General features: G+C 38.2%; 1 protein-coding gene across 3 annotated transcripts in view; it reads left to right on the forward strand.

The window, feature by feature from the left end:
• Positions 1-18,270, forward strand: part of LOC144953815 (uncharacterized) — a 55,740-nt gene extending 37,470 nt beyond the window's left edge. For all 3 annotated transcript variants that reach the window (XM_078884471.1, XM_078884461.1, XM_078884477.1), the window contains one exon: positions 8,696-18,270. In XM_078884471.1, coding sequence (XP_078740597.1) covers positions 8,696-8,758 — 63 coding nt within the window. In that variant the 3' untranslated portion in view covers positions 8,759-18,270. The remainder of the gene's footprint in view (positions 1-8,695) is intronic.
• Positions 18,271-26,081: the final 7,811 nt, after the last annotated feature.

Consider the following 26,081-nt stretch of genomic DNA (forward strand, 5'->3'; position numbering starts at 1 on the left):
TATCACCATTCTTTAAGACTCCTGGGTAGGCTAGGCCATCTTCGACTTACGATATTTTTGACTTAAGATGGAGTCGTCGTTACGCATCTCCATCGTAAGTAGATGACTACCTGTATAGACAACGTTACATTTAAGATATAGATGAAGGCAGAAATAATGTCTCTTTTATTGTGCTCGTCAGAAAGCTGGACTTTAACAACAAATAAAAGGCATCTGAAGTCCCTCAGTTGCCAGTGCACACATCAGAATGGCAAAGTCACTGAACTGTATTAGTGGTGGACTGTTGAAGGTGGGAGGCGATGATATAATTTGAGGATTGCATGAAGTGCCACCTGCTGTCATCTGGAGTCTCGACAGTTAGGTTTCACATCTACAACGTCAAAAACAGATGAAATATTGGTAATTGTATCCTTGATGAGCTTAATTGCAAGTTATATCAGAAGCTGCTTGTCGTCTATGTTGATCAGTGGAGGGCATTTGATTTTGTACTTAGAGGGACACCACTTTGATAGGTCCTGTGACTGCATAATCTCTTCCAAATGTTTTGGTTTGATGATTAGCATGTGCTTTCAGACTAAAACTACATGGTTAAGTGTAGTGATTGTAAATTTCTGCTTTCTCAAAAAATGCTGGACCAGGGAAGAAGTACATGTTTGCCCTGAACCCGGATATGCGTGCGATGACTGAGTGTTTGGTTAGGTCGTAGATTAAAGTGTTCGCTGTCTATATGTTGCGGTGGGTCACTGACCTTGACCATGTTGATGAAGTGAGTATTTACAGTTCACAATGATGATGAATCTCCTGGTTTCAAGCTAACGTTCACGGTTTTCTGTGCCGTTGCATGATGTTATCCAGGCTGTCTGCCTATGTAACGTAAATATAGAAGTCTTGAATATATTCATATACCATGGAATCTCACAACCAGAGTGTTGGGTGCTGCTGTCATCTCAACTGAAATACAAATATATGTGTTTTAAAGTAATTGTGCTTATTAACTTACAGTGTGAATTAGAGGCTTGGATGCTGATATCTTCACTGAGAACACAACCAAATGAATGTGTCACCAAGTCCCTTTAGAGAACCTTGGAATATAAATGGCATGCTATTTTGTTTAACCAGAGACTGGTCTGGCAGAGTAAGATGCAACCCTGCCACCAAAAGTGGTATTTTTGCGTCTGTGTTACTTTGACCATCCTTACCAGGTTCCATCTGCTCCAGTAGCTGATAGAAAATGGGGGAAGTGGTGGCACAGTCGACTCAGTCTCAAATGAGTACCTGGTGCGGTGTGTAAACATTGCCACTCAGGAGACAAAGGCAGCCAGGTGTGGTGCTGACCACCCACCACTTTCGTGTGCTGAGCCGGCCTTCATAGGTGCTTGCTAACAGTACTTTCCCCAAAATTCTGTTATGGCTATATGGGGGATCTTTGTTTTTGATGGGAAAAAGAGGCCAAGGCAGTGAATACAGGTGTCTTGGTTGTAGCAGATTGGTTACTTTTGTTGAGAGCTAAGAATAGGAATGGAGGTTGCTTCGGGGATGGCCAAATGGGACCTCTTGAGTTGACATCCATCATTGAATGCTTTGACACCCATATTCTGTTCAAGGCAGATGATTGACTTGGTTATTTGTGTAAACGGTTGTTTGATGGTGAAAATCTATCTGTTTAAATTAGCTTACTAATTATCATGTTACCCACAGAATATGGAAACACAATGTTAGATAACAGCAAAAAAAATATATTGTACAAACAAATACAAAAATATGTGGCTGCAGTGACAATGAAGGAAAACGCAAATACATGAAAAAAAACTCATCATATCTGCCCTAAATGCTTCCTTTACACACATTTCAAATTTGAGACCTTAAAAGTAGAGAGAATGCGGAGGGATTATAGTTGTAAATTTCATTTTACAGATTTAATGTTTTAAAGAAACTTGACATTAACTGTTTTTAATTAACACATGAACAAGTTTCCATCGGTAGATATTGGCACGTGTGAGAATTCAAAAATATTAAGCGTAATCATTCCATGTATGATTCTCACGCAGACAGTATTGAATGTGTTTTTTTTTCTCTCACAAAGACATCGATTAACTCCCTGTTTAAACTTGTATGTTACAAAATACGACCATCAGTGTTGTCTCTGAAATGGGACCCTTGTAATCGCCTCAGCTGTCACGCCAGTCTTTACACGTTTCATTTGTAGAATAGCGATGTGTACAGAGTAGACGCAAATATGTTCAACTCATCATCAGCATAGAGTTGTTTTGTTTTATAAATTTGCCAGCAAAACAGGGTACGCATATCTGAAATACAATTGGGGTCATCGCATAAAATTCAGTGGAAACAAAATATTCAAGTAAACTATAGTAATGTTGTATTGTTATTCAGTGTCGTGTGATGTTGTCCCACTGTACCGGTAAGCATGTGAACGCACAGCAATGGATAGTAGAACTCCTCTAATCCACCTTCCTCTTGACCCTGAATCGTAAAATTCCCTGTGCACCCACGGTCCGCGATAACTCCGATATGAATGTTATCGCGGATCAGAGAAGTCGCAAGTAGGTGAGGGAAGGGTACATAAACACATGCATACATATAATATATACACATACCTATATATAAAGATTGTATACACAGGTGTATACATATTTACACCTACGTATGGATACATACAATATAAATATGAACATGTACAAATGGATACATACATACATTAAAACATATATTATATGTATATTATGGCCAACATAGGTGGGGCCAACGCCAAATAGGCCGACACTAAAATCCACATTTTTTTTTGATTTGAGGGGTCACGTGGTTAAAACTCATCTATTCTACGATATTCTGTGAATTCATTTCACGGCGGAAAGAAGTTTTACTCGCAGCGTATGGCGGATGACGCTCCACGAATATTGTCGCACACATCAATGCAGATTAGGAGAGTTTTACTCATAAATTTTAGAATGTATATTTTTGCCGTGTTTTTGTGTATTTGGCATGGGTGACCATTTTGCTCGGGGAACAAGTGTGGATATTGTCTTAAGCCTCACCTTACCATATTAATAAAAAAAAAGTGTGCCGTTCCTGGCCCTTCCCCCCCTCAACCATTATATATACGGGGTAGTAGTTCTTGTGATCTCTCATTTACTTGATACAGCTGTCGTGGCTGTGACGGTTCCACCTGAAGACGGAGGCTTGTGTTGCTTCCGAAACGTCGTGAATTTTTTAATTTGTTTTATTTTACTTTGATTAATTCAAATTTTTTACCTACGTGACTTTACCGAAAAAACCTAAGAGTATGAATCCTTGCAGTCACGAAAGCTTCAAATCTAGAATGGATATTGTTTGTCAAGACGTTTAGCGGAGGGAAGACGTTCAGTGCTATCCTTCCTCGTTTATTCGACGATGAGAATTCCATGGTTATCATATTACCGTGTTAAGAATAAGAATTGCTTAAAAAAAATTATTTTACACAGCTTGACATAATTGTTAAATAAAAAATCTACACGGTATATTGCCTGTAGCTGTCAACTTAAAGGAAATTATTGAATATCTTTGTGTATTGTCCACATGCAGTAGATGCCACATTGTTTCACATATATTGTCTGGATACCTCAGTAAATAGATCATAAAATGTAATTAGCTGAACAATGTAGACATCCTGGTCTATTGACATGTCTAAATCATGTCTCCCTGTCACCTGTAACTAACTTTCATTGTTCATAATGTGACATTATAGTCAGTCCTCTACTTACAAACACTCGACCTTACGAACCAGCTTCCATGAAATATTTTTTTTTACATTGACGTAAAACGCGAACTCTTACTTGCGAATTGAACCGCGGCACTATTTTGTTCAGCTGAGCGAGCCTCGTGCTGGGAGTGAGTGATTGTGTGTGTGGGGGGGGGCATTTAAATACAGTAGATTACTATATTCCGACTTACGAACCGCTCGACTTACGAACGGGTCTCAGGAACGAATTGCTTTCGTGAGTCGAGGACCGTCCGTCTAATCCGAGTGCTTTATTGCCTAGCCCTTGAAGAGCTCCAGCACCTTAAAATTGGCATTTTACATTTGAATGCATTGACATTTTTTTTTAACATCACATTGCTACCATCGGTTGTCACTACAAAAGTTGCTGTGCGATCAATTGGAATTCATCGTCTTATTAAAGGAGGCGTTCTGTTTCCATGTCATTGGTCAGAGTGGGCCGTAATTACTGAGGTCGCTCGACCCACCCAGAATGTGGAACACTCCTGTGTGTTGTGAAAACCTCTGGGGCATTCATCCAAAGAGGCATGTGTTGGAGTTAACCCACAATCCAACTCTGTACGTGTGGGAGGCGCGTGTGTCTAATTAAGTGCAAATATCTCTCTGCGTGGTAGCGCTGAATGGGGAGGAAATAAATAATACTTAAGAGCTAATCCAATTTGCACTGACCTGTTTAAGAATATATACAACACCAAACAACGCAAATAACACGAATGAAAAAGATGGAGTGTCTACTCACATTACACAGGAAACTTTATTTGATTCACGTATCTTTAAAACACATTATTGTCAATTCTAAACATTACATCCAAGAGGGCCAGTTATTGGTAAGATTACATTTTCATTCCAAAGTTTAAGAAGTTCCAATTCGATGTAGATGTAGTATTGTGATAGCTGTTAAAGCGTTGACTCTCTCTTGCGTGTATCGATTCAGCTACATCTCACAAGAGTCAACTTGCACTACTTGTTGTATATTGTGTTGAGATAAGTTGAAAATAGTAAACTCGAAATACTTGATTCAGACCACTCTTTCTCCACACCAGACTATATTCATATAGTGTACACCCTACACATTACACATAAACAATGATCATATTTTTGTTTATTGAAATCAAACTATTCATGATTACAAATACAGTACAGCACATTACAAATAGTGGAAATGTGCAAACATGATAAAATATGTTAATATCTCATAATTTGTGTATGTAAATGCAGTGTAAAGGTGTACATACACAACCATGAATGCTTATAATCATAATCACTATTCTCATGTTGGATGAGACATTCACACAAACACTCCACCCCATAATCATCTCCATTACAAACAACTTATGTTTTGTTAGGGTGGGATACCAAATGCCAGATGAAGGCCTCCCCACGTCAATACTTTACCTCTGGTTGGTGAACGTGGGGGAGTATAGACGTGGGAGCATATATAAGTATCGTACAACAATGGCTTTTTCTGCAATCCTGCTCTCCTGCACACTATGCAGCCCAGCAGCCGATACTAACAATCTGTAGCAAATTTGGATTGCCAACCCAAGCACTTCTCAGGCTCAAATCTGCTTAGCTTTTGAGACCCGATGTGATCAGGTGCATTCTGGGTGATTTAGTCATGGCCAGTGGGGTGGGACCCATTGACACTTCACGAGGCCAACTTTAGAGCCATCGATGTGCTGCATGTTTTGTACTGGCATGTGTAGCAAGCAAACATGTTTTTTCCCTTACCATTGTTTTGACATTGACATATATCAAATGGGAAACAACTCACCAAGTTAAAGCTTATGTAAGTTTAATTTACTCCAAAGACATCGTTGGAGTAGTGTGTAATATCACTGGCAGGGTGTGTTTAAACAGGCACACAGTCCATTGAGAAATCTAGCTTCTTTTTTATTTTATTTTGTATCTATGTAGTCACCAGTGTGGGTGCAATTTTCTGTACACGGAGATTGTGGCACTCTTGGGAAATCAATGTTGTAAACTTAAAATTGCACACGTTTACTTGGTGACATTTATACAGTTACAAGTACTCTGGTCAAAATTGTAACATCTTGAGTGGTCGAATTTAAACTTGAAAAAATGTGTCTATGGTGTAACTAATATATCTACAATACTCCCGCTCATTCAGGCTGCAATGTGCGACGAGTCATTGTTGGTTATGCATAACGACAAATGTTTAGAAATTAATATAAGATTCGCTAATGTTGTGATTTCAAATGTATTCATTGTGTTGGATATTTTTTAGGAGTAAAAATGTTACCGTGTTTTGTGAATATATGTTTAATTTAATAGTTTTTGCTGTTAATTTAAAGAAACCACGCCGTTCCTTCTGTCTGCTCTCAATGGGCTGTGAACTGGTTATGAAGGTCTACTACTAATAGCTAAATGGCCACAACTTGGCTTTTGATAAGAAATGATTTAGGAATTTAATTAGTGATCATTAAATTAAACCCTCAAGCCCTTCTTGTTTAGAGAGATCACATCGAGATAAGCCGAGTGACACTTGGTATGCTACTGCCACCATTCTGCCAAAATACTTTTTTTGGAATATGAGTAATGAACAGATTAATGAATCAGTGAATGAATAACCATTGGTGGCTAGGCGACTGTCAGGTTTTAATCCATGTTTCGGGTCAATGCCCATCTGACCTGCACCACTTGGAACATTACATACCTCAGCTGCGTAGAACCTCGACAATTCTGTACAACCCCGTGGGCTTCAAGTCATATTACTGAAGCAATCTTTTTTTAGTAGGGCGTTATTGAACAACAACAAAAATCTACAACTGAAGTTACACATTGTAATTTATTGCACATGCCTGTGACGAAGGTTGCACAACAGTCTCGGTTAAATAATTAACTATAATTTTGCTGCGCATGTATTGCCACATCATTGCATCTTATTGAGCTATTGCAGTCAATTACAGTATCGCCCATATCTTTAATGATACAGGAGAGGTCCAGAACCCTATTTTCCTCTCTTACCTGTTTAGGTGGTCACCCAATTGAGACAGGGCATCTAACATGATATGCGTGGCCTACTCAGGCTATGAAAAATTAGATTAAAGCAGCGTAGAAAAAGTAAAATAAAATTTGAAAAATATCCCAAGAAGAATGTGTTATTTACCTTTACAACTTTAATCAATTCGTATGTATTTTTTTATTTGACATCCGCAAGCCTGTACGCATACAAATTTGACACATTTGTTTTGTCGTGGAGAATTGCCATGATGACCCTTGTCAAACCCCACGTGGCATCATCCAACCAATCACAGTGCTGGTTCATGGGCACATTTTTTTTAAAACAAAATCTATATTAAATTTGAACATGTCAAGATCTAAGCACAAGAGACGGTGCATTGTTGCTGGACTACATGAACCACTGTTGAGGAGTGGAGAGCTCAACATTGCCATGAGGATATTGCTTGTCGAAGGTTGGCAGGGAGTAACAACTGTGTTACTAATACAAATCAGTCTGATTCACAAGCCATTTGAAACAGAAGATTGTTTATTGCCTGCTGATACAGGTGCGTGTGAGGAATGCTAGGAATTTCATTGTAGGATAGGGTCAGCACTCGAAGGATTGACATAAAAAAAAATCTGTTCTAATTAAAGTAGGTAACAAATAATATGGGTGTGATCTTAAGAAAAAAATGTGGTGATACCTTGATTTGAAGCTTTCGTGACTGCAGGAATCCATACTCTTTGGTTCTTTCGGTAAAGTTACGTAGGTAGAAATTAAAATAAAACAAATCACGACGTTTCGATCGCAACACAAGCAATCCTCATCGGGTGGAACAACCACAGCAAGAAAAAATGCTGAAGTCGATATTGCGCACAGCTGTAGTGGGTAGTTTTATGTTAGTGTGTGTAATTCGACATGGTAATCTTTTCCTAACATCTGTTATATCTAAATTTAATAGATTCTACTACTGCTAAACACGTCACGCTTGCATGAAACGGACCTGAATAGTACTAATATGGCAATGTTGGTCCAGTGTGTAAATTAACTAAAATGTAAATAATTTAAGTTCGAGTACAAAAATCATAAACAGGTTGTTATTGCAGCACCTCGTGTATTATTACACCATAACCATAAAATCGTGATTAGCATCGCCTGATTCACTTCACCTGATCACTCTGTGTCATCTCACATCGTTATTTGGATAGAGTTGTGCACATAGGACGGACAGGTTTAGTGGTTGGTGCACTCCACTTTGAACCCATCTCGGTTCAACCACCCCCCAGCCCCCCTTTAGCAATCTGCACCGACCAGCACGGTGAAGTATTTTGACCAAACGACTCTCGTGACCCGACATGGTACATGAGGTGTGGGCAGATCTTCATCCAGCAGTGGACTCACAAATAGCTGTAAATTATTACTGTTATCTTAAGTATGACAAAATCAGCTTTCGTAATTACATTGCAGGGTTAGTAACACGACTACCTCGATTAATGTTGACACATAATTCGCTGAAAGGGTAAATATTGACAAACCATCTTTTTGCAATTATGTAGCTTAATGAATGGAGGGGGGGTGTGGGGGCGCATTTTTCGTTCATATATTAAAGGTAAACAACCATTGTTGTTCAGTTCGTGTCCTACAAACACCGTGACTATTTTGTGGGCTGAATTACCACCCATCCTCAGCGCTCAGTTGTCAAATTCGATGTTTGTATTTGGCTGTCCCTTCATTTATCTTCCATCTTCAAGAGCCCGATCTCCTACAGACACGAATCTGTCTGGTCTTTTTTATGTGTGTTAGGCGTGCCTTCATTTACAACAGTGTGGCTATCGCTATGGTTACTCCCTACATGACACACTGGTTTCCCAGCAACGCCCTTGGGTCGTATGTGCAACAGCGGTGACTGTGGAATCATATGTTGACTCTCTCCTCTGTTGTCTTCTCCCCCACAGCTTTGTGAAAATGGGACGACTGGCCTCTACTATTCCAACTTGAACGGAGATTCCACACTTTGAAATGTTATCTCCGCAAACGACGTTGGGCGAGCCGGAATATATAACGAGCCCCTGATGCTTTGTCAGATGTGGGGGAGGGCGCAGAATTAAATGGATGGATTTCACAATGTTGTGACAATCCATGAATGTTTATTTTTTATGATTATGGAAATACAACGTGTAACTAGTGTAGTATAGCAATGTATATGTGCACATTTTTAAATACAGTATCACAGCTGGTAAATTAGATCAATGACAGTTAAATCATAATCGTTTATAGGTATTGTGATTAAATTGTATTAACATTTTTATTTCAATCATCTCTTGTATTTCTGCTTGTACTTCTCACAGTATGTCGACTGCAGAAGTTGATTAAGTAAAGTATATTGACTGCACTCCAATAACAAACATGGTATATTCCAACATTCACTTGTCAACGTATAACGTTTTCCAGTGGACGGCAAAGATGTGACCACTATATAGTTATGGGCCCAGATTAAGAAATTATTTAAAATATATATCATGACATTAATTTGCAAGCAAAGCTCTTTCCGAAACATATTTTCTAAGAGAAATGCCTTCCAAAAAGACAAGAAAAGTGTACACATTTTATATAAATACAGGGTATATTGTTAATAATTTAACAATAAGAATGTTGAACGAATGTGTATTTAGCATTGTAATAAATTGTTAGTAACTAATCATAATCTGATCAGGGAATATACAACTTAACATAACTGTACAAAACTATCTAAAATTACGTATTATAAATGGTTATACTATTTATACATTGTTTCAAATTAAGTTCTATTGTGAACCACATCTTTCCCCCATTTAGTCGATATGGTCTGTTGCCGTGACAGATTCATTCAGTGCTGGGCACCATAACAAATACATGGCAAGTGTATCCTGGAAATTTTGTATTTTATTTTAATCTTTAGATTTCAGTTCTTTTTTTTAAATTATATTTTCATACCTTGCTCAAGCTTGTACTGCTTCTAAAATATTTTTTTTTTAAAGAATAAATGGCAGTGGGATTCAAGTAGAGTCGAGACACACGAATGCTACGTCAGGGTTCTGAGCCCAGCCTCGCTGAGATCCACCATTCAAATTCTGAGACTGCACCCACTGTGTAGGGAGATTAAGTCTCATCCCAGACACCAATGACTGCACACAAATACCCAACTGTAAAATATGCTTTGTTTGTACAGTGATTGCGGTATAGCTTAGAGCTGAGGGCTCAATAAGTAGCTGAATTATGGAGCACGCAATATTTTGGTTGGATTAGATAGATCCATGAAGGGCAGTGGCCAAAGACATGTGATGTCACTTCCTGATCATTGCATAATGTTCATTCGTTTATTACGTTTTTGAGCACAATGGTCAGGATTGGACAACGTAGCTTATTGCTCTACTTCTGCAGTAAATTCAAATAATATTCGCTATAGGTGTGCATGCCATTGCCTTCATCGTGCATATATGAATACATTTAAAAATAATCAACCATTACTTCTTATTTAAGATGTGAAAATCTAACCAATTTGGGAGAAATCCATCTGATTCTGTAGTATTTATGTTAATTTGGCTCATTACAAAACATTTACAAAATAACTGAAATTTAAAACAGGTTTTCATATTCTTCACATATTCTTCACATATGTATTGCAATTTTGTGACAAGAATATAAACTTTTCCAGCTGATTGTACAGAATTCGCAATTGCTTCAGACACAACCTCTGTAAATAATGGGAAGAAATTTTACGGAACATAAAAAAAAACCATTGCAACATAATCATACACCAGGACGAAATTATTCTCAGATTTTCCATTTAAATGTTTCCCTGTATTTATAGAAATAAATAGCGTTTGCCTGAAAAGAGTAACTAGTGGTAGTAGGATATTTATAAGGGATTAGGTGGCTTAAGCAACGCAGCACCTTCCCTCTTTACCCTTTACTCATAAGAAAAGGGCAATGATTCCATTGCACCCCTCAGATAGATATGTGTTTATATCGCTTTCATATACACAATAGTGATCATACTATGGAGAGGGCTGGCTCCTGCCATAGAAATGTGGAATTGAGACCCTTTCTTCAGTGTCGCAATGGAGACACTTTCATTTTAACATGCTAGTAAAATGTGAGAAAAGAGGTCTTGTTTCTAAAGTGATTTTCTATTAAATTCACCCAACATGCAATGTGATGTATAATTCCCTTTAAACACACATTTTGCACTAAAATGTAACATAAATGTGTTGTGAACACATTCGCTTGAAATCTGATACATTAAATGTTTAGAATCCCATTTAAAAAATATCTTTATGCAGCTTCACACCCCAATGCCATGTTGCATAAATGGACATTTAACAAAAATTGCTTCCATACGAATGCATACATTTAATCGCTCAATATCAAATGTGTCCTCATTACACATGGTTTGCAGATGGGTTTATTGCACTCTTCCTCTGGTGGTCACCACAGAAACACAAACAATGTATCTAATTTACAACACAAACAAGGCTCACAATGCTATATAAATTAATATAACGGCGAAAATGACCTAAAACTAATGAATTTCAAGCTTGATAATACTAAATTAATTTAGCAGCGAAAATTTTACAACATCATTTATAACAATGCTGACAATGCAATATGAATTAATTCAACATTGGAAATGCTACCTTAATTTAATAACAATGTTGGCAATATTTGTTTTATGAATATAGCAGTGAAGATATGACCTAAAACTGATTCATAATAAGGCTGGTAATACTCTAGTAATCAAGATAGCAGTGAAGATATCACCTAATATCAAAAAAGTTATTCCAGTCCTAAAATGTATAACCACTAATATTACAAATAAGAGTTTTAAATTAATAAACCTATAATTTACTACATTGCGGTGGTTTTAGAATGCACAACTTATACAATATACCAATTATAATCATAACTTTTAAAGTGATAATCATACTATTTTTGTAATTAGTACCATATTATACGAGGGGTACACTGTTTGGTCTGATGGGACCTAATCACATGAGGTCCAGTCCCGCACCTCCGATTAGCACGGCTGTCTACGTATGGTGCGAAAGAAGTTCAACATACAGACAGTCAGATTCATGTTTTCATTGGATATCTTCTGTTACCGGCAAAATCCAGCTGAGCGCGATCATATTTTATCGATTGTTTAACAATGTATGACAAAATATTGTATTGCATTACTATACAAGCAACAACACGTATGCTTAGCTTCATTTATGTTGTTTTTCAAGCAAAAAGGTTAGTTACTGAGAAGAATATATTAGGTCATTTTATACTCAAAGCAGCATCGCCAGGACAAGACATGGAGTGAGATAATACGGGTTCTTACTCAAGACGCAAAAAACATGGGTTCGATTCCCAGCTTGGGTATGAATTTAGGGGGTTAGCTTTTATTTTGTAAATACTCACCACACACACACCACTATTTACAAGTGGCAATTGACCCTTCAAAAAAATATGCAATTGTTCCCCCATGCCTAGAGATGTCCCCCGGGTTCTGTCACCTCGGCTACAGCATATTCCAGAGGAAAACGAATCTTTATATTAGTCGTGCGTACTATAAAATAAATAATTAGTAAAGCTTATGTTTTGACACCAATGCTCTTTGCTCTTGACATTAATAAAAAAAAAATTGCTCCTGCTGATTAGCTGAATCAACATAGTCCTATCAACAGAAAATGTGTTAATTTATTATAATTGGGTCACATTGTTGCACATTTGTTTGGATCGTACAATTCAAATTCAAATTTTTACCCAAAGTTGAAAGATATCCAGTTCTGAACTCATCACGCAAAAATGTCATACATTTGTTTACATTATTTTCGCAACTTGACACATATTTGCATGCCAGAATTCTTATTTTCTAAATTACTATTCCACGTTATTATCCTGCATATTCTCCCTTTATATGCTCCTTGTCTTGGTTCGGTTCAAAGCCAAATTTATGTCAATTTAACACTTTTTTTTACTTAAATAATGTCAAATACATCCTTTCCACTGTACAACCGAGCTGGGCTGATGCCCTGCCGAACCAGCCCTGTGCGGCTCAAGAGGCACCGTTTTGTTTTTCCACTGCAGAATCCGAGCCGTGATGCCATCGTCGCATGCATTAAACACGTTTAGGCGCATGTAAACAACGTGGCCGCCTTTGAGTTTAAAATGGGCGATTCATCTTCCTGACAGTTTTCTGAGCGGTGTCACACTCCTTTGGCCCCGAATGTCCCTGAGCCAGATTCAGATGCGTTGTTTGGTTCCGGATTGACTCTGCAAATAGCCAGTGGGAAAACCACCCAACTGGCTCAACTCAAATCTGCCAGCGGAAAAGGGGTAAAAATGGGTCCTGAAAATAAATTGTATTTCACCTGCAAGGGGCCAAGTAAACACACTCAAATGGAAACGATACGTTAAACTTCTCAGCTTTCCATTTTAGCTTTCTCTTTAGTTTTCTGCAACACCTTTACACTTGAATAATCATGAGGTTAAAGAACAGGGAAATACCCTTAAGGTGTTTATGCAACTAATCACAATCTTTAAATCTAATATGTATCTACATATAATCTGGGTGAGTTGTGTTTCAATGGCTATGTCGGAATATTGAGTGAGCATTGTTAAAATCCTAAGTTCTAATCTTTGGCTTTCACTCCTTTTAACAAATTCTGATTGTATTACCTCGATAACAACCGGTGGAATTGGAAAAATGTCAAATGTTTTCGCACGAAGCTGCCAGATAAGATAGAGACTAAATAACTCAGTTTTCTACACAGATGAAGTTGAGTGCTGTTTGGTCGTCGTGTAAAACAGACCGTGGAATAATGTCATACGCTTGTTATGTCACTTGTGGGTTGCAACTCCCAGATGGGACATGAGACTGCTGTTCTAATGTATTTCAAAACAAAATGTGATATTTTTCCAGTCGCATAAACGCCAGCAGAATACTGAAGATGAACGGGATGAAAAGTCCATATACAGTAGACTCGATTATCTGTGCTAATGACTGGGAGGACGGCGGTGGATAATGAAAAATCGCGGATATTCCCAAAATATATATTTCCGTCAATCTCAAGGACCAAAAACAACTATTATAGGTATAAATTATGTATAAGTTAAGAAAATGTAGTTTGTTAAAGAGAAAAAGTCAAATTTGTAGTGAAGAATCGACCGATTGATGCGTGTGCCCACTAAGTGGACAGCAGAGCCACGCCAATCAACATCATTCAATCTCCACCCACTGTTGTAAAGATATGCAACTACTGTACTGTAGATGCGATCACGTAGATTTCGGATCAACCGGAGCACATATTTGTTCGGTTTAAGTGCATAACTTGTAATAAACATTTCAAAAAAAAATGTTTAACTGTTTTTAGCTTATTAATTTGGGCTCAAGGGACAATCCATGAGTTATTATTTTATGTCAAAATCTCAGTTGCGTGGTTAATCTGAAAATCGCATACACCACACGCAGATAATCGACATTCTACTGTATACATTCTGACTCTAAATTGAATATCTAGTGGATGAATGTTCCCTGAGTATAAAATGTGCATAAACATGTACAAGGCATAGACCGAATTGATGACAATCTTTTTTGAACACGTTAACAGTAGGACATGTACCTGCATGAATATTATTAGGTTATGTTTTAGTCATGTCTCCAAATAATTCCAAATAAATTGAGAATTATATTCTCGTGTCAGACTGCTGCCCCTATTGCCTGTCCTTTCACGTCAGTACGTACCCTTAATTATGTTACGTTAAACAACATTGCTACAATTATCTCCATATTAAACACATTTCCCTCATCGCTTACGGCTTGCCCACCCTACATCTAATATGGTACAATGTCAAATTTTATATAGTACTTCCCCTTAGCTCTTAATACCGTTTCTGTCACTTGCATCCTGGATTGTTTTTTTTTAAACGCAACACTGTGCCCCAACATCCATGCAAGTTTGTGTCCTATATCCAACCTCCATTTTGTCAAAAAAAGTATTAAAAAGAAGATATTTTTCCCATTTCTCCAAATATCTCTTCCATCATGGTGTCTCTGATCCAAATGATTACTTGCCAGATAGGTATAGAGTCTATGCTATAGACTACCCACTTCGTTGTTTGTCTTCCACCAAGGCCATTCTGCTCAAATTATTGTCTTATGAGTGCTAAATGCCCTTCTCTCATCACACATTGCATCACTATCATCCTGAACCCTCCTCGTAATATATTGACTTTTGACACCATAGACCACTCCAAAATCCTTAACTATTTCAATACTACGTAAGAATTTCTGGAACACTTATCTGCTGGATCTGCTCTCATCTCACAAACTCCTCCTAATGTTTCCATATGAGGTGTGTCTTCCGATAAGAAACCACCGTGTTATGGTATCCCACAAGGCTCCATTTTCAACCCCCTGTTCTCAATATATCACACCTTCACTTTGCAAATTCATCCATAGATTTAATATGTACCATCATTGCAATGCTAAATGTTGCCAACCGAATTTACTTCTCACGAAAAGTGTGAAACTCCCTTTCCCCTGCCATCAATGATGTTGACTCCCTGCCCCTGTTCAAGTACAGGCTCAAGACCTTCCTTTTCTCCTCTGCCTATGACTGCCTCTTTATAAAATCAATAACCCATTGTTTTTCCATTGAGACGCAGTCATAATTAAATGCGACACGAATCTAAATTGTATTGTATTTATGCATGTTTTTTGGCATAATGGAAATTGATAGATATTTTTTGTACATACCATGTGCATTGTTTTAAACATGGGACGTGTTATTTTTATTTTGTATTATTTGATCTGTCTACGTGGCTTTACCAAAAGACCCAAAGAATATGGGACATTAACCAACTCATTCCATTGTATAGTCTACATAAGGTTGTAAACTCCAATGAAAAACGTGTTTGAATGTTATAGATGTGGGCTATCTGATTCATTCAGAAATCTTTAACTGGTGATGGGATAAATCACCCAACTAATCGGATGAACACATTTTAATCTCGGTTTCCCATGCTTTGCCACTGAGGTTATGGGCAGGGCTTGGTGACATTGGTACCATCAGCCGCGTTGGTAATGCTGGGCATGGCCTACATGGCATCTCCCACCATCAGAAGAAGGATGAGGGGGTGACCCAACTAACCCACCGAAAAAACGAGTAATTTACAATGATAAATCTTTGTCCATTAATCCACTTTCCAAACCACTGGAGGTCAAAATGTATCCTGAGTTCCAGTACTCATTTCCATGAAGGTCCTGCTTGTATTATGTTTGGTCAATTTCTTTTTTGAGATTTGTTGTTGCATGTGGAAGGAAACTCACGCTCAAACATACTTGCTTTCCTGCACTCCACAAGAACTCAATTTCCTCAATTCATCAAAGGTGGGTGTCTCATTTCCATGCAGACATCCACAAATGTAATGGATTAAAGGCTGCGCCATCACACCAGGATAATATGGAGTTGACTGCTTGTTTGACTTTTCCTTAACCCTTCTGCATTGCCCAATGTAGTTTTGCTACGAGAGCGATGGCATCTAAAAGCTGAAACTTAACTGTGGGGAAGTTTTTGCAAATAATGAATTTTTTAAATATTATGATTATATATTTTGGGGGAAATTCAGTAATGTCATAATTATTAACGTAAAGGATCAGTGTTATAAAAAAATAAGAAAATTGAGCTTTTTCACAGATTACAATCGGCCACATGTGATCATTTGTCCACCATAGATGTGGCATACCATCAGAACTTAGTTTTTTATACCAAGATAAGACTTTCACTCAAAAGTTGGGAAATTACCTATGAAGCTACAGTGCTAGCTAGAGGATGCTATCACATTTGTTTTCAGAATTGTCAGCATCAAAAATTTATATTTGGAAAAAAACATCTTTAATTGCAAATATTGATGAACTTAGACATTTTTGTTAAAATCAAGAATAATTAACTTCGTTGGTAACACTGATTAAACATCCTCACCACCAGTGATATTAACACTACGTAAAAAAATAAGTAAATATATTTCATATCAATGTTTGAGACAATGACCATGCTTCACAGCACACACAAAGGACACTCAGAACACTTTGACTGACGTAGGAAGAGAGTGCATTATACATTGCGTTATTTCAATATTGTTGCTTTCAAAAACGCTACACAAATAATAAGACATTTCCTTTCACTGGACCTAAACATTAATTTCCTTTCACTGGACCTAAACATTAATACCGCCTGCCAATGGAAGGACAAGAGACAGGGCTTCAATTGTATTAGCATAAGACTCATCAAATCTCGCTGCAACCATCTCCAAAGAACCACCTCTACATCTTGCATAACTGTTGATGCACACCTTTATATGAGACACCAGTAATGCCAGCTGACATTTTTGTGATGAATGTATTTATTGTGTCCAATTAGCCTACCTTAAAGACAGTCTAAATCAGTCACTGCCAGCGATGGTCATGGTCCGAACTACATGTCTAGGTGAAGTCAATATATTGTTTGGTGGAAATACGCTATTAAGGAGAGCTGGGAGCTTGTTTCCAAGCAAGATGCTGACTACCTTGCAATGTTGAACAAACAAAAATTACGTTTACGTAAAACAATCAGCCACAGTGTTTAGTAATGCCCATTTATATCCTCAATTATAAAAATATGGGTAGAAAATGTTGCATTCTTCGCATGAATGTGCAGGGTTACACTGACATTTTTTTAGTTTAATTCCAATCACCACATTCACAATACAAGCCACCCATCTAGCTTATACAATCCTCAAATATCAATGACTGTATTTCAATTGCCCATTTTTTGCCAGACACTATATTCCAAAAAATATTTTTCAAACGTCAGTAAAAATGTTCTGGTTATTATCACTCATATAATAATAGTCCATTGCATAAGATATCAAAGGGGTTTTTCTGATAAAGGCAATGTTACCTTTTTCGGTGGTGAGGTTTTTCTCTCTCTGTTGAAGTCCATTGTTTTAATTACACCACATTGTAAAATGTAAAAAGTGTGTTATGTTCACAGTGAAGAAAGGAAGTCATAATATAAATTGCCATTTTGACCCTCATTTATGTTGTATACCTTTGCTTCATAGCACATGTACAGAATATGAATATTTGTAAATTTCATTTTGGCTGTCCTGTTGATGAACAAATGAAGCATTTCTCTTGATGCTGAACGTGTGTACTAGATCACGTGTTCGAAGGGGATTAGTCATCGACCTTTGGCTGATTTGTGGTTGGTGGAACGAGGTGAATGGGGGCCAAAGTTAAGAAAAGTCTTCTCTTATTTCAGAAAGGTGAAGTGAAATATAATCAATATACACAATATTGTCCAGAATTTGTGTATGTGTAAAGGTTTGAGCTTGATATTTCATAATTGCTTATACATTTGTTACCAATAAAGTACTGTTGCTCTCGCTTCTTGCAAGTCAGGCTGATTTTTTTGTATAGAAATGTGAATGTGAAGTCTTGAAATGTGTACTGGTTTATGCATTTAGCCAAATACTGCCATGAAACATTTTCTTAATTGTAGATGAGATGGACACACAACAGCAAAATAGCTTACTGGTTATGTTTACAATCAATATAGTCAGTCATTAACCTCATCATCTTTGCTATCATCGCCATCAATATGATTATCATTATCTTCAACATTACAGTACTCATTATTGCCCTTATCATCAACATGACTAACTTTATCATCAACACAATTATCATACATTTCGATTTAATACTTTTCTAACTGCAGGGATTCATATTCTTGGTTCTTTTGGTAAAGTCACGTAGAAGGGAAATAATAAAATAATAAACACAAAACATGTTATTTATTTTATTATTTCCCTTCTACGTGACTTTACCGAAAGAACCAAGAAGAAAAAAAAAATTCTCACGACATTTTGGGCGCAACACAAGCACCAGTTAGGTTGCACTCATTCGTCGAGGAGGCCGCTCTCCTAGCGTACAGTTATATTCTATTTTCTCATATTAACATCATGCTAATCCCTCACATTAACATAGCCACTTCCATGCCCTCGTCGAGGAGGCCGCTCTCCTCCTATCTTACATTGACATGCTAATTTCTCACATTAATATCACTAGCCCCGCCCACTTCTTTATGACCCTTGGGCTACACCCATTTCAAGCCTTTTAAAACAGTCTGCCTCAGCAGCAGACCATGCTTTCCCACCTGATGACGGACGCTTGTGTTGCGCCCGAAACGTCGTGAGAATTTTATTGTTTCATTTGTATTATTTTATTATTTCCCTTCTACGTGACTTTACTGATAGAACTAAGAATACAATTATCATACTCCATTTTAATATTCACAGGGACCCAGTGAATTATCCATTGTGCTATGAACGTAGTATTCTGAGTTTCATTCTCAGTCATGGTTAACATCGGTGGCGAGCGACATCTGAACTGGTCTGGCTAACACCCTTCACGAACCTCTCTCTGACTATTGTGGTGAATTATGGTTAAATAACTCCAAATATTAGTGTAAAGAAGCCTGTCATACATCACATAAACTTCACTTTCAATTTTCAAAGCATTGTTACAACCGAACCAATACAATGAAATGTGTTGCACCCTCGAGATTTGTTCCTACAGCCTTTTCTAAGCATAGCGGTACGATGGGTAAAATCATGTTAACATACTAAACATTTTGTTAGGGAGGGGGTAGATGTTTTGGTGCCATGCTTAAATGCCTGGTGGTTTGATTCCCAGAAATGAAAATTCTATTATGGCAGTGAGGGTAGTCACATTGGTTCGTTCTCTGGGAATATCTTGTACTGGTAGGAACCTCCTGGTTACACCAGCCCACAGGGGATTATTGTGTCTGTCCGTCCGCCCGTAGTGCATCCAAAAATGAGAGGGGTGGGGCTGGGTGCAGAAGAGAGGGTGGGGAGGGGCTGGGTGTGGAGGGGCCGGGTGGGGAGGGGCTGGGTGGGAAGGGTGAGGCTGGGTGGGGCTGGGTGGGGAGGGGCTGGTCACCCCGTGGTGCCCTTATAAAACTCAACGTTTAACCTACTCACGCCAGCTTGTGCCCGCCCTCACAGTCGGCCATATTTGCGGAATACACCACGCCACCGTTGACCCTGGCCATTGACCGAGCAACCCAACGTTCCTACCAGCTCTCTCCGCAGGTTCCGGCATTACAAAAAATCATTAACATCACCTTCACAGGAGGCTTGGACAAGTGGTTGGCAGGATCGTGTGTGGGGCTCAAGGCTGCATTGTTCTGAGCTGATGTGACACTTGATGACAATCACATCATCTGTGAAGGGTAGGCGGGGGAGGGGACATCAGCACCTAAATCGTCAGCGCCTAAATAAAGAAACTTGTTCCCACCTTTAGTTACAACCAAATATCACGTGCAGTTCTCATCAGACACTGTTACTGTTATGCAATCACGTGCAAGTGGTGTTTGTGAAGTCTGTAATGCAATGGAAGAGATGGCAATGGTGTATACTACACAACATAAAACATTTAATGATAGAAAAACTATATATTGCTACAGAAGGATACTGCGTCTGAACTAGATGCTAAGAGTGACCAACACAGAAGTAATACAATGAGTGCACATCGAAGAAGACTTGATGAAGGCAGTGGTGAGAAGGAAACTGACACTATTTGGACACATGTAGAATGGTCAACAACAAGATATTTTTAAGTGTGTTGTTTGGAAAAATGGTAAGATCCAGAAAAAGAGGGAGACCTAACAGAGAATGGCTTGGCGACATTAGAGATTGTGCAATGGAGATGTGGCACTACTTGAGCATAATGGCACGAGACAGAGGAAAGTGGAAACAACTGACAAAATTTGTAGTGGACACCGTTGGTTTATCTACCCATGGATTCTGGTGGTGATGATGATGTGTAGGGGCGGTGGGGACAGTGGCACTGTGTGTTATGCATTCCAATCCGGAGCATGGCTAAAATTCTGATGTGTGATATTAATGAGTGTTTTATGAACCACTGTACCTATGAAAGAAACTGTTTAATCAGTGTGCATTACTTGCTATGACATACGGATCAGATACATGGACATCGATAAGGAAATGGAAATACATCTACAAAATGTGCATATGAATCATGTTTGGAATTGTACTAATAGAGACAGTTGAATGGACATATGGATTAGAGACCATATGCAAGTTGAAGACATCATATTGACTTTGTAAAAGTAAGTGGGCTTGGGCACGACACATTACTCGAATAAATTGTGGCCGATGTTCGTTAAAAAAAAAGAGAGCACAAGCCCGAGAACACGTCCTACGTAGGTTTGTGACCAATGAAATCAGCTCGTGTGCAGGTGCTAGAAGATTTGTATGCATCGTGAGATGGCGACGGCTTGGGAAGCCGTCATCCAGCAGTGGACTGATGACAGCTGATGATGATGATGACTCCTTAAACTAAATTTGTTACAAATTTTCCATCCAGAAAGCCAATCATAATTTAGGAAAGGGACGATGGCATTCTGCTGCAGGAAAGTATAAGCACACAACGCTTCTTCAAATAGAAAAGACAAGTAGATTTCATTTGACCCTGATGCAAACTGATTGTCAATCATAATACAATACTGACAATACTTTATGATTATGTATATATTTCATTTGTACTTTTTTTTGGTCAATTGCAATCTACGATTTCTGCCGATGTTTTCACGTATTTATATCCCAAGATCTCCTTCACAAAATTTACTTTGGTCTCATCCATCTCACTGGTACAAGGTCACTGACTTATGGAGTTATTTACATTACACTATTCATGCAGCTTGTAGTTGCGTTTAGCAAACTGATGAGACGTAGGAGGGAGAAACACATTTGTATCATCAATGCTCGGGCCTTTCTTGAAGGTGCTTTGGCGAAACGACAGATAAAAGTTAAAACCTGTACATTTTTTACGTGTATGTTGAATAAACGTCACTGCAAATGCAATTAGCATGATGTTTTACTGTTGTGTTTTGCTGTAACTTTTAGGGGCCCCATGACACGGTCTGGTAAATTATGCAGTCTGGCTTGACAAGGCATGCTCATAAACTTTTATGATAGTGAAATGAACCAATATCTCCAATGCTGCAGGCTGCTGAATTCCATTTTGGAGACTGTTGTTTTTTTAATGTTTAATTTTAAAAAAAAACTTTCATGTTAGTAATTCAAACTAGAACAGAATACCATTTCTTGCTATCATGTGTGTATACATAATGAATATATAGAATGGTGTGTTAATATATTTTGTATTTATCTGGTAAATATTTGCATACAATATGTTTGTATGTAAACAGTATTTATATATACAGTATATATATCAATCTTTGTAAAACAAAAAAGTAAAGTAGCCACTGTGTTCTGAATTGGAGATGAGGAATTCTGATCAAAGTATCCACTCAAACAGAAAATAATGTTTGAAGATTAAATTTCCAAAATTATTTGCATTAATCTAAGCTCACTAAATTGTACAACAAAGCGTTTTAATGTGGAAATGTTCATCTACGTTCTATATAACACGTCCATGTTGCAAGACAACTTTAAACATAAGAGCATTAATGCGGAAAACAATAACTTTTAAATGCCAACTGTTTATTGCAGTAGGAAATACGTTTTTGTTATGATTATTGGCTTAATGTGTTTTATGGGGTTTAAATGTGGCAAAGAATGTTGTCTATGAAATAAACATGTCCCTCGAAGTATTGACCATTATCTAGAACAAAGTTTTATTAAAATAGGCAATAGTCCACTTACTCTTTGGTTCTTTCGTTAAAGTGACTTTACCGAAAGAGCCAAAGAGTAATTCCTGCAGTCACGAAAGCTCCAAATTAAATAGTCCACTTCTATTAGACGAAGCAATGCAAGTAAATGGTTAAACAAATTTCGCGATGTTAAAATGATGTTACGTATAAAAGTGCATTAACCTCTATCCGCATACCTTTCAACATGCCCAAATGAATTTAATAATCATTGCTCATTCAACTTCCAACCATTCTCACACTCATCTCCTTATCTTTGCACCTCAGTTACTTTTTGTGCCTGACCACAATGGCTAGTTCATGGATTCATGAAAGCATAGCCACTGCAATCCATTACACTGAAGCTTTATGATGAAGAGTTGCCTATTAAATGAACCTTCACGAATGCCTTTACGTGAGATGTGTGCGAAAGTTAAAAGCTTTATGACGAATAAAAAGGGAATATTGATTTTAAATATATCAAAACAATTATTGTTGGGTTTATTATTACTTTTTTAAACACTACTTTATTATAAAACTACGTTATAAAATAGATTTAGTTTCCTTGAGACTTTCAAGGTTATCCAGGCTCTCGTGTCATAGCTTTGAGAGGAGACGCTATGCCCATTAAAATGCTGATGCTTACACTCGCATTCACAATATTGCAGTACATTCCAGTTAAAACCAACATTGTCAACTGTAATAAATGTGTTAAAAGTGCCATTTCTGTTTCACAGTTAAAATAAATATTTTAATTCTCATAAAAAAAAAGTGTGAATTGTTTTATTTTCGTGAAAACACATTGGTTTTAGCTTTCGTCCAGCGGTAGACTGGCAAAAGGCTGAATAATATTATTCAATTTGTGTTTGACAAGGCACAATTGCATACAGAAAATAATGTTTTTTTAAAGAATGTCAACATTATTCTCAATACCTTACATTTGGCCTGGTTTTAACTGACATGAATTAGTTTTGTTTTTCATTTTGCATTATAATAATACGTTGCAGAACAGTATGTTGAAAGCCCATTGGTCCGTTGTATTTAACTGCTTTGAAGAAACTTTATTATATGATGTCGATATTTCAATCACGTATTTGCAACTTAAGTCTGGGACTTGCACATCATGTCTACACTTACGAATGAAATTATTCCACTTCCAAAAGGTAGAATGTTGTCAACTTTGCATGAATCCCATGCCAATTCTTAAGCAAGACATCTATTACAGTGGAGAATATGGCATCACTGCTGTGTATGCAAACTCAAGCACAAATCAATAATAAGAAGTCATGGTTTTAGAATTTAAAGGTGCAAGTCTGCAATCGCTTCCTCGTGCCACTGCTTGCTGAAGGGCCTCCTCCACTAGAGGGAACTTAGGGAACTCCCCCACCCCTGGCAGGGTATTTTGGCCTACTTTTCCCCAATGGAATGGCTTATTAGAAGAGGTTCTGAGTACCCACACCGAACCCCACCACTGTGGAGTAACCGTATACACGGGTATATTGAATCAAACTGGCACCCTCTCGATTGCAAGTCAAGTACGCTATCACGCCATGGCATTCGGTAATCGGTGGTGTGAATTTGAAAGGGCTCGTGTTGATACGTCTTGTACACAACATGCTCTGTGTACTTAAGTTCTCAGTCAGGCTTGGCTAGCAATGGCAGGCTCTGCTTGCAATGGTACGGTTTGTGAAAAGTGCATTGTGTGTCGTAATCTCTGTAAATGTTTCTTGATGACACAACACAAATACTCCTGTTATTCTTTGGTTATTGAGCCTGTTGGTCTGTGCTTGATACTTTCCAAGCTTTGGTTTTCTGGAATCGTTCTACTTACAGTATTTCAGTGGCAAGTCTGTAAATAAGTTGTCACATTTCTCACCCCCCCCCCTCGTCACAAATGTCTGACCCCCCCCCTAGGTGCGTGACGTCATTTATGGACGGCCCCTATGAAGGCCAGCATGGTACACGATGGGGGTAGGGTGGCCAACACCACGCCCGACGCGCCTTTATTTTCCCAGAGGGGATGATGTTTACACCCCCGCAACAGGCACTTATTTGAGGCTGAGTCGACCTAGGAGGGAAGGCTCAGGACCAGTTCCAAGATCTTCGTAACCGATTGTTGGCCGCTAGCGGGGATCGAACTGAGGTGACCGAGTTAGTGGCGCAGCGCGCTAACCACGGCACCACCGCTCCCCACTAGCCACAGACGCACTTAGGGGCCGTCCATAAAGTACGTCACGCGATTTTTGACGATTTTTGACCCCCCCCCACCCTTTCGTCACAAAAAGTCAGACCCCCCTCAAATATGACGTCACAAAGCTCTGCCCACCCCCCCCCCCAAAAAAAATAAAACATGCTTCAAATCTCTTTAAACTATTGTCATTGTAGTGCGTATTTAATGTGGCGCTGCACTGATATTGTAGGAGAAAACATTTATTAAAAAGTATATTTATTTAAGTAGAACGTGTTGTCTATATTTATTTAAAGTTGCGCATTTTGATGTGACGTCACATTTCTCAACCCCCCCCCTCGTCACACATCGTCACAAATGTCTGACCCCCCCCCCCCCAGGTGCGTGACGTAATTTATGGACGGCCCCTATTATATCAACTCTATTCATGACCTTTAAAAGAGGTATTTTCAGAAAGGTATCCAGTTTGCTTTATCAACAAACATTTGTGCGTCTCCGTGTCCACATGCTATCTCTCACGTTACAATGTATTTTGTAATCTTATCACGCTCGTGATGCACTGTAAAACATCTAAGTATGAATAACCGCAAAACAAACACATATCGCAAGCATGTCACGAAGCTTAAAGTAACTAGATTCAACAAATGATCGTCACACAGTTAAAATAAAACAATATATATTTCTGAAATGTTCAACAGGTCATATTGAAAAACAAAAACCAGGGGCCCTGCAAATTCGTTTTTTTTGTATTGGAGCCAGGAATTGTCCTCAACGTGACCTTCAACCTTGGAAAAAAAAACATTCCTGCGTGGAACTGAATTCCCACATTAGCATATCGCAAAAACGTTATATATATTTTTCAAAGTAATCCAAGGTGAAGCCAAATGTATTCACCCACATCAATGCGTTGTTTGTACCGTTTGTGACAATGACACTCATGCCCTGCAGGCAACTTTTATACCAAACTGCTGTTAATCATTATTCGCAGCGCACGGATACACCTAGATCTGCAAAGAAGTTTATACTTCATACCGATGTAATGCTATAATATAAGCTTAAAGGTGGCGCAAAATCCTGCTCAATAACATCCTATCTTGATTTGAACATTTTGTGAACCACGAATAACATATACAACAAGGAATGTGTGCGTGTGTGTATAGTCATTATCGTCAATGGGCTGGTGAATTGCGTGCTGTTCCTTTTTATCTTTCAAGGTGAAATGCCTCGACACGAGGCATTATGTTACAGCACTATGCAGAGTGGCAGTAAAAGTAACTACTGAACGGTATCGCTTATCACTCAGGGGGCGCAATTATTGGGGGTATGCAGCGTCCTGCGACGCATCGGGGACCCAGTCGGACACAAGGGGGCCCAGAATCAACAGATAAA

This window comes from Lampetra fluviatilis, chromosome 3 (assembly GCF_964198595.1).
Source record: "Lampetra fluviatilis chromosome 3, kcLamFluv1.1, whole genome shotgun sequence".
NCBI classification, from domain to species: Eukaryota; Metazoa; Chordata; class Hyperoartia; order Petromyzontiformes; family Petromyzontidae; genus Lampetra; species Lampetra fluviatilis.